The 10,373-nt window shown below is 32.5% G+C and overlaps 2 protein-coding genes across 9 annotated transcripts; both read left to right on the top strand.

Moving 5' to 3' along the window:
- LOC109352722 (calcineurin B-like protein 3) lies at window positions 1,384-7,602 on the top strand. 7 transcript variants are annotated; one of them, XR_002108394.1, is made up of 10 exons: window positions 1,384-1,494; window positions 2,447-2,601; window positions 3,291-3,373; window positions 3,617-3,676; window positions 5,035-5,191; window positions 5,301-5,353; window positions 6,177-6,257; window positions 6,671-6,783; window positions 7,268-7,541; window positions 7,593-7,602. XR_002108394.1 is itself a non-coding variant. In XM_019594936.1 (9 exons), the coding sequence occupies exons 2-9, from the start codon at window positions 2,478-2,480 to the stop codon at window positions 7,323-7,325; spliced, it is 681 nt and encodes a 226-aa protein (XP_019450481.1). In that variant the 5' UTR covers window positions 1,384-1,494; window positions 2,447-2,477; the 3' UTR covers window positions 7,326-7,543. The 7 variants fall into 7 exon arrangements, 6 of the variants coding, with proteins under 6 accessions (XP_019450481.1, XP_019450472.1, XP_019450452.1 ...); XM_019594936.1 differs by lacking the exon at window positions 7,593-7,602 and having other exon boundaries at window positions 5,035-5,143; window positions 7,268-7,543; XM_019594927.1 differs by lacking the exon at window positions 7,593-7,602 and having other exon boundaries at window positions 5,035-5,143; window positions 5,256-5,353; window positions 7,268-7,543.
- LOC109352707 (PHD finger protein Alfin1-like) lies at window positions 8,467-9,863 on the top strand. 2 transcript variants are annotated; one of them, XM_019594896.1, is made up of 5 exons: window positions 8,467-8,693; window positions 8,777-8,809; window positions 8,885-9,113; window positions 9,194-9,326; window positions 9,439-9,863. In XM_019594896.1, the coding sequence occupies exons 1-5, from the start codon at window positions 8,606-8,608 to the stop codon at window positions 9,682-9,684; spliced, it is 729 nt and encodes a 242-aa protein (XP_019450441.1). In that variant the 5' UTR covers window positions 8,467-8,605; the 3' UTR covers window positions 9,685-9,863. The 2 variants fall into 2 exon arrangements, with proteins under 2 accessions (XP_019450441.1, XP_019450434.1); XM_019594889.1 differs by having other exon boundaries at window positions 9,194-9,329.

Genomic DNA, 10,373 nt, shown 5'->3' with positions numbered 1-10,373 from the left:
TAATAATAATAATAATAATAATAATAATAATAATAATAATAATAATAATAATAATAATAATAATAATAATAATAATAATAATAATAATAATAATAATAATAATAATAATAATAATAATAATAATAATAATAATAATAATAATAATAATAATAATAATAATAATAATAATAATAATAATAATAATAATAATAATAATAATAATAATAATAATAATAATAATAATAATAATAATAATACAAAATGAAATGAATAAATGTGGAGAGAAAGGTGGAAGCTAATCTACAGAGATGGCTTTGTGGAATGTAGAGATAGCAGATTCTGCAAAAGTGGCAATTGAGAGTGAACTACTCTCCCAATTAAATATGCACTTGGGAACCATATTAACATGCAAGTGTGGAATTCTCATTATCAACATCCTTATACAAACAACACTGATTTGATGACCAATACAGTATTAATAATATTGGTGCATGATCCCCCATTAGTGTTATCACACTCATATCCGTACAATGGAATGTCTCCCTATATGCTTTCAAGGTTCTCTACAACTTAACATTATAACACCAACTCATGTAGTAATCGATAAATAATTATCATCAGAAATTGGAAGTAGCATGATTGTATGTTGAAGCATTAAATAGTTGCTCACCTATCATTTATCTTATTTATGTGTAACCATAAGTATCTTCTAAAGAGATCGTGGTCTGTATTAGTATTTAGTACATATCTTTCTTGGATTTATATACATCTTTGAGACAAATCTGAGCCACTACAAAAGTTGTGGTCATTTTTGGTTGCTTACCTAATACTTAACTCCAGCTCTATGTATGCATATATATATATATATATATATATATATATATATATATTAAACATTTTTATACATGATATAAATGTCATTTCACATATTAAACATCTTCCATCCACTTACTTTCCTTTATTTTTTTCTTTGAAACTAAACAACTAAAAATATTCATGTGATTTTCTATTATCTTTCTTTCTAAATCTTTTATGAACCAACAAAGTATCTATATTTCAATTACTCATGTGTTTATGAAAAATAAAATATATTAATATACAGTCTCCTATATCTATACTATATATAATGGTAAAATATAATATAACTATCACCGTAAACTAATTTCTAATTTTCTATTTTGTTCTTGATGTTTTTTAATTTATACTAAAAAACATATAGTTATAAATAACTATCATTAACACAATAAACATTTATCTCATCTTAAATTAGACATTATAATAGATATAAAAATTTATAACAAAATATATCAATATAAAATCATTCTAATTTCTATACAATGAAATATATACAAAAATGAATACTTTACAACATAAAATAAAAAGTTTTGCATGTAGAGTATTATTAAACCAGAAAGTTTGTTGCCTTACAATTTTTGCAAAGAGAGAAAGATGTGTGAGAATATTGTCTTAAACACCTCTTCGATTTTCTCCTTTTTTCTCTCCATTTTCTGAAAGGTAAACCCCTCCTTCCATTTCTACAGTTGTTGTTTCAATTATTTCCAACTTGTTCTCTCAATTAATCTGCAGATCTATTCTTTTGTGTTTTAATCAATAATGAATGAAGATGTATTTGTTTTTTCATTGAAAGCTCCATGTCTCATTACTGCATTCAAATCCTTTTTGGTTTTGGATTCAAAATCAGCTTTTGGGTCTCAATTCTGCGCCTTGCATACTGTCACATTGTCCACGTGTTTTTTCCTATGCTTTTGCTGTATGAATTTTCATTTGTCTTTAGTTTTGGAACTTATTATGTTGCTAATCTTGTCTTTTCATATTTAATCTGATTTACATGGTTGATGGATAGAAGGACAGACTTGTTGTGAGAGAAATAGGAGAATTGGATGAATGAATCATATAGTTATACTTGAACTTTTAGATTTTGAAGTATGGAAACCTATCATTATTCAACTATTTCTCTTTAGAGGGTGGAAACCGGTCATTGTTCATGTGTATGCCAATTCTAGAAGCATTTTTCATATTTCAATACGCTTAGTTTGTCCACAAAGATAGTGAAAAGAAAACATTTGGATTCCTCGAACAAAATGAAGTAGTGGATTCTATATTCCATATACTTTTTCTATGCATGCTGTCTTCAGTCTAAACATCCCTCATTTGTATTTCGCCCTAGGGCCCAAGAAATGCCGGCACTGTCCCTGCCCAATCCTGTTATCCTTTTCCCTCTCTTTATTAGTATATGGAGAGATCAGACTGAATTGAGAAAGTGTAGGCAATATGTGACATCCTTTGCACTGTTGTTATAAAATTTTCCCTTTGATTATGCAAACCTTTTGTATGCTTTAATTATATTAGTTAGCAAACGAAACCCTTTTCTTCATTAATTACTAAAGATAGAAACTGAGACTTTGCACATTTTGTTATTATTGCCTATTTCTTTCCTGGATTTCAGGTATGTATTGTTTTGACATCCAGAAAATATCATGTTGCAGTGCCTAGACGGATTAAAGCATTTATGTGCTGCTGTTGTAAATTGTTGCCATCATGATTCATCAAAGCAACCTAGAGGTTTAGAAAATCCAGAAGTTCTTGCAAGAGAGACAGTGTGTATGTTATGATTGCACTGTCATTATTTTGTTGCATCTAAATGTGCTCCTTTGTATCTTTTATCCTTGTCAATCATTGTCTTTCCTATTTCTCTTTTATCATTGTCTTTCCTTTTATGCAGTTTAACCATTAAAACTAAAATTTGGGCTTACATTATTGAGGGTCAAATTAAATACTAAAGGTGGAAATCAAAGACTCAAGGATATAGTTAGATTCTTCGATTTGTAATTTAACAATGACTACTTGTACAATCTGGATGGAAAATGACGCTTATCTCTCTATGGTGATCATTGAAGGGGTTTCCTCTATGATATCCTTGCAGATCATTTCATAACTATTTGTTGATTACTGATCAACTAACAGATAATTACTCCAGAAGTACTGGACTCTTAGATGTTCTTTGTGACTCCTACTTATTGCTGCATCAATTGACTGATGCTTTTCAAGTTAGTTAATAGGGGGTGTGTGTATGTACATACACATCTTCTAGAAACTGTAAGAACGGTCCAATAATCCTTTTGTGATTTCCAGTTATTATGACTCCCAGAATGAACCTCTCTATTTAACAACTGGGTTTCCGCTGTGTAAAGGAAATTCTTGGACTTTCTAAAATACTTATCTGTTTTCTCTCTCAAGTTTCTTCTTTTGTTGAAGAAAAGGGATATTGATCTGTTTTGTTGTCAATTCAGTTAGTGTAAGTGAGATTGAAGCACTGTATGAGCTGTTCAAGAAGATCAGCAGTGCAGTGATTGATGATGGACTAATTAATAAGGTGAGTTATTCCATCTCATGCTCTACCCCTCTATCAATTTGTGTTACATTATTCATGTTTCCGACCTTTTTTTGGATAATGGCTTTCTTGCTGGTCCACCCTTACAACTGTAACTTCACCAATGTATTATGTTTTATGTTTAACTCAGAATAATTTGTATTATCATCATCTACTTAAGTGTTAACTTGTAGTTCTAAACGTTGATAGTTTGTAGTTTTATGGTTTCCTTATTTTACATGGCAGGAAGAATTTCAGTTGGCATTATTTAAGACAAACAAGAAAGAGAGCTTATTTGCAGATAGGGTACGTAGAGCTTTAACTTCTTGTTTTTGTCAAAAACTGGTGTGGAATTTTTACGTACACAGGTTGCCAACAAGTAATAAAGTGATGAGTAAAGTACTATTCCCATGAAGATCGTGTTATTACCAATCTATGATGATTTTAATTATTAAGAGGAATGAAAAATACAATATATAAATTGGAAAAAAAGAAGAAGTAATAAAACAACTAACAAAACTAACTGCACTAAAGGGACACAGGTCAACCTAGTATTGAAGCCCAATGGTCTGGAATCTACAAGAATTACCTATGGTATCTCTTTAACACTTGAAGGATCAAGACTATTTATGTCTCAATTCAGAAGTTCAATTCCTAGATTATCAAGCATTGGACTTCATCTGCTTATCCTTCATGTAATACCTAATATCATGCATGTATGGCTAACAAACATCATCATTTTGATCCTAAAACACAGACAAAGACCTATTGTTAGAATATATGAAATTAACTCATAATATCTTAAATTATATTAATTAAGAATATCTAGAGGATACTTAGATATATATAGATAATATATCATATTATGATGATTATATCTTAGATTTGTTTAAAGTATCTTAAAAGATCTCTTAGGTTTGACATTACTTTATTTTATCCTTTATGACTTGTTTCCTTATTTAATCTAGTATTAGGATAATTAGTATTATGTATTTTGTAATCATATTATCATCTCATTATTGTCACATTATCATCACATAATCACATCAACATTCATAATAGTATCAACACAATTTATTATTTTGAGCATTTCTTTTTCTCCTTACATATCCAAATCCTATAATTTCAACATGGTATTAGAGCCATGGTATCAGCCTTGATGGATACTTAGGCTTGTGATCCTTTTGCCAGTTGGCTTTCTGGTTCACGACTTCTTTTCAAGTTGTTTTTAGTCGTTGTTATCATCCTACTTTAAAGGTCTCACGTTTCCGCTATTTTTTTCCCATCCTTCCAGCCCATCTCTTCAGGACTTTGGTTTTCTATTTTTGGCAACACCTCATTCTGGTATCATCCCCTATACCTAAACCCTATAATTTCAACACCTGCTGAGGGGGATCTTATCATTGATACTAGTATAAATCCTCATAAAATGCCTCTAACTAAATTCATATCAAACTGAGAATATGGTTTATGTATCTTACTCGCACATCAGCTTTTGTTTCTTATTTTGCTTTGTTAGATGTATTTGCTGATTTGGATGCCTTTTGTTGAGTAATATTTATGATCTGATGATTTCGAAATCATTTGTATAGTGTATACATATAATAAGAAGCTTATAAATGTGTTTATCCTGTTAATGATTTTGCATTGTTTGAATTGTGTAGGTGTTTGACTTGTTTGATACAAAGCACAAAGGGATACTTGATTTCGAAGAGTTTGCACGTGCTCTCTCTGTCTTTCATCCCAATGCATCGGTTGATGATAAGATTGAGTGTAAGAATAAATCCTTGCTGCTGCATTTGTTATTTATAGGAGAGGGAGGTAGTGCGTATCTAATTTTCTATTGTTGTCTGTAAATTCTCCATGCTGCATCTGTTATTGGTAGTGATGCATATGCTTGTTGGGAATTCTCAACTTTCCCTTCTTGCAGTTTCATTCCAGTTGTATGATCTCAAACAGCAAGGATTTATTGAGAGACAAGAGGTAACTTTTTTTCTTATGCTATTGAATAAATGAAGCTTTGCCCCCTCATCGTGTAGGGCAGTCATTCTATATTGTGTTTAGGTGTCCTGACAACAAATAGTGGAAAGAACTGTCTTGGGAACTGGAATCAGTCTTACCTTTCACAATTTGTTTTTCTAAAGCCCATTTATTTTCAATTCTTTAATGGTCCAAGGCCCTGTATTGAAAATCAATCCAGCTTATGCCTCATGGGTTTTCAAAGGTAGATTGTGCTATCTTTGTCACCAGGGCAAGGCTTTGCATTGGGAGAAAGAAAGATTTGATTTATAGATGATAACCTGTTCAGGAAACAACTATCATTGTTTTTTTTGGGGGTTATATTTATGGATTTATTTGCTGCATAATGGGTAAATCAGTGACCTTACTCTGAGAAGAATTTGACAACTTGTTCTTGAATGTTACTGCTGTGAGAACTGAGATCAACTTAGATGAAGTTGGTAGTGCATTGCAAGGCATTCACTAGAAAATTTGAGTTGAATATGTTTTAAGCATCCAGTATAGAAGCCTAAATCATAATTAAATTATTATACATATGTCTAAATAATTGATATTTTAATCATACAGCTGTAACTTTGGAAGTTACTCATGCTCGAGAACTGTGTACTACTTTTCTTTTTCCCTTTGCCTCCTCAAAACTTGAGTATCTACCTTCAATTAGAATCACAATATAACTTTTGTACTCGTTTCTTTGTTCCTTGGAACCTGTCTGCTCTGACATGTTCTTGCCTTCTTGGTATCAGCATGCCTTTTGATAAGCATTGATGATCATTGTTTTTATGTTTAGGTAAAACTAATGGTGGTGGCCACTCTAGATGAATCTGGTATGAATCTTTCAGATGATGTGATTGAAAGTATCATTGACAAGGTGCTTCATTATCTCATGACTTCAATTAGCATGTCAAATCATATGTTCATTAGTATGGTTATGTTGGTGCATTTGATAAGTTCTTTTCTTTCTTATTATTTTTGCTATCTTTCTTTTATTTTTGTTATTGTCAGTTATCAAATTTATTGCCTTTTCCATTCATCTTGACACTCTCTAGTAAAAGCAATCTTATTAAGCACGTATGCTACGAGTAATGCATTCTTACTTTGGAAATGAGCAGTTCTGTTTTTCTGTTTGTAATGTTTTTACATCCGGCTGATAGTTCTGTTGTTTCCCTCATTCAGCCTCATTGTTATGAAATTCATAAGTTAGTTTTATGCATTGCCATATAAAATCATGCATGTCTTAATATTCTCAGGAGATATGTCACTGACAGATTTTAAGTTATTTAGACATTTGAGGAAGCTGATACAAAACATGACGGGAAGATTGACAAGGAAGAATGGCGAAACCTTGTATTGCGGCATCTGTCCCTTCTGAAAAATATGACTCTTCAGTATCTTAAGTGAGTTTCACCCTGCTACCAACACTATTTAGATTTTGAAATTCTCTTGTGTGCCAGTGAGGAAAGAGTCTTGCAAAACATATTTGGATGTGTTTGTTAAAATGAGCTATAATATTATCCACACTATAATCTTCACTGTTTAATAAGGAAAAATGGCAGTTTTTCCCCTCTTCACCCAGAAGTTTGAAATCCTTACTAATTTTAATGTTTTTAAACGAACTGATAGTATTATATTAGAATAAAAGAGAAGTTTTATTTTTTAAATACTTATAATCCTATGCACCTTTCTTCTTCCCTTATGTTTATCATTTTATTTCAAACACTTGTCATAACCGTATGGGCTTATGAATTGATTTTGTTCTGGATGGTATCTCTAAATATATAGTTATATTATATATAGATATCACACACACACACACACCTTTAGTTGATCATGAATTTGTATCTTTTAACTAATATCTGACTTATGTTGTTTCCTTGGCAGAGATATCACCACTACATTTCCCAGTTTTGTGTTTCACTCACAAGTTGATGATACTTGAGGCAACTACATCAAACATTTCAGTTTCAGTGGTCTTGTGTTTTAATGGGATTCTGTGTAAAGGATTTAATTGTTTGGGTGGATATGGACTTCATTTATTATATCTTTATCTTCCCTTTCTGGATAGATGAAAGCATTGTAGATTTTGATCAAATGGGTTTGGTTATTATTATTTGGTGTACTGAGAATAAAAGGGGAACATAATAGGAATATTCAGGTGTTTCAACACTAGTACCTTGGAATTTTGATGAGATGTACTTATCATTAGGTCAATGATTTCAACTGGTCGGGTCACTTTTTTAATAAGTTATTTATAATATTGAAGTAATCTAAGTTGGTTAGATTCTTTAAAAAATGTAAATATTTATTGAAGCATACTGTTATTGAGTTGGTTGATTGGTTGATATAGTAATAATTGTATATATAGAGGGATATGATTAATTAAGAAATTGGGCTGTTGGTGAAAAAGAAAGAATATAGGGGGGTTGAAAGAAAGGTGAAGAGGGAGGAGGCGTTTGAAGTTGGTGATAATTATGCGGTGAGGATGGTTCATATTTGATAGCCCATAAGTCATAGCTACCCTTCAAAGTTGGGAATGGGATCTCGGGGGTGAGCATGGGCTGGGTTGGGACAGGTTAAGGCTTGTCCTTAACCCGACCCTAAATAACTATTGGATCAGCCTTAAAACCTGACCCAACTCTGAATAACGATTATGTCCGCCTTTAAATCTGACATGACCATTGATCCGATTAAATATAACGCGTATTCATTTTAGATAAAGACTTCTCAATATTATATATTATTATGATTATGTAGTTTGATATATAAAATGTTATATGTATATATATTATTAATCATGTATATATTATGTAAAAATTAAAGAATAAATAATATTTTCAATCAAAAGAATATTATTACTCTATAGACATGTGAGTAGAAACACATATAAACATGATGAACGACTAACCATGAGACGGGACAAGTCGGGTCATGCTTGGTCCTTACCGGCACTAAATATTAATCGATCTATTTTTCGAACCCGACCCTAGACCCGATCAGACCCGACCATATTCAAACTCAATCGTGACCGGGTTATATCGGGTGAGCGAGTAGGGTCGGGTCATGCTCAACTCTAATGAGAGGTAGCTAAATAATGGAACAAGTGTAAATGTTTTTGCAATTGCATCCTTGATTTTGTTGTTTGTTTGAGTGTTGGTCCTTTTCCCCCAAAATAAGAAAGAGAATTGAGAAAGGGAATAAAAACCCTAATAAGAGATTGGGATGGAAGGGGGAATACCACGAACAGTGGATGAAGTTTTCACAGACTTTAAGGGCAGACGTGCTGGTCTCATTAAGGCCCTTACTACTGGTCCTTCTTCTTCTTCTTCTTCTTCATTCCATTCACACCTTCCTTTTCATTATAACTTTTTTTAATTTTCATTTTGGTTGCAGATGTTGAAAGGTTTTACCAGCAGTGCCATCCTGGTTAGTTTCAATTTGTCATATTTGTTTATAATTAGAGAATTGAATGGTTCATTATTATATTGGTATTTGGTGTAGAGAAGGAGAATTTGTGTCTGTATGGATTTCCAAATGAAACATGGGAAGTGAATTTACCAGTTGAGGAAGTGCCTCCTGAACTTCCAGAGCCAGCATTAGGTATAAACTTTGCTAGGGATGGGATGCAAGAGAAGGATTGGTTATCACTTGTTGCTGTTCACACTGACTCCTGGCTCCTTGCTGTTGCCTTCTATTTTGGTGCCCGCTTTGGATTTGGTAAGAATGAAAGGTATGTATCTATATATATATGTATTCAAAGTGCCTATATCATATTATTCTTCTAATTTTTGTTCAACTGGATATTTGCAGGAAAAGGCTTTTTCAGATGATAAATGATCTCCCAACTATCTTCGAACTTGTCACGGGAAGTGCTAAGCAATCAAAGGACCAACCAGCTTCTGCTGCTCACAACAATGGTACCAAATACAAATCAAGTGGAAAGGTGGTATGCACTTTTCCATTTCATGTTCGCAACTTTATGTTTTCTATTTCTATCACTACCCATGTTTCGAAAGTCACTTAGATCTTCTTTTCGGGATGCTCCCTTTTAACAGTCCCACCAGTCTGAGTCTGAGGCCAAGGGAGTGAAGGATGATGACAGTGGAGGAGGAGAAGACGACGAGCAAGGTGCAACATGTGGTGCTTGTGGTGACAATTATGGCACTGATGAATTCTGGATCTGTTGCGACATGTGTGAGAGATGGTTCCATGGCAAATGTGTTAAAATTACTCCTGCTAAGGCTGAGCACATCAAGCAATACAAGTGCCCAAGCTGCAGTAACAAGAAGGCTAGAGTTTGAAAGCTCTGAATCTTTGGAACAATATCAGTTAAACAAAAGACAAGATTTAGAATGTCGGATAAAAAATTTATAATTAAAATATTGTTGCCCGTTCTTGTCAATGCACTTTAAGGACCTATGCATACAGAATTTCAAGTTTGCTAGTGTTGTTTCTGCTATCTAATATTACCTTGGAATTGTGTTTATAAGTTGTTTTTGGCAACATATATTATATTTGTTTGGTGTTGTTCTTTTAGCCATTCTTGAAGAAGGTTATATGGTTTAACAGCTTCAACTTATGTGTTTCTTTTGCTCCATCCTTTATTTAAGGAATTAATAAATAGGAACAATCAAACCTTTATCTTCTTAGTTTCCTTTATTGCTCTAATTACTCATTACAAATTTGAGTGTTGTAGAGAAATGTTTAGTTTCAAAGCTTGTTTCCATTGGCCACGTGATCTTAACACGAGTGAAGGGTTCCAACTGAAATTATTAAAATAAATGGGAAGAAGTAGTTTGTAGCTATTTATTTATTTAGTAATAAAGGATAAAGGAATGAGAAATAGTAAGTAAGGGAGGCCCAATTGGAGTGAGGGCCCAATTTGAAGAAGCAGCCCAAAGAAAGAGAGAATAAAAAAGGAGGATGTGAATTGTGATAGAGAGGAGGAAGATCGAGAGAGAAAGAGAGAGAGAGAGAGAGAGAGAGAGAG

The sequence above is a fragment of the Lupinus angustifolius genome, chromosome LG01 (genome assembly GCF_001865875.1).
Source record: "Lupinus angustifolius cultivar Tanjil chromosome LG01, LupAngTanjil_v1.0, whole genome shotgun sequence".
NCBI classification, from domain to species: domain Eukaryota; kingdom Viridiplantae; phylum Streptophyta; class Magnoliopsida; order Fabales; family Fabaceae; genus Lupinus; species Lupinus angustifolius.
This window is presented reverse-complemented; position numbering and strand designations above follow the sequence as displayed.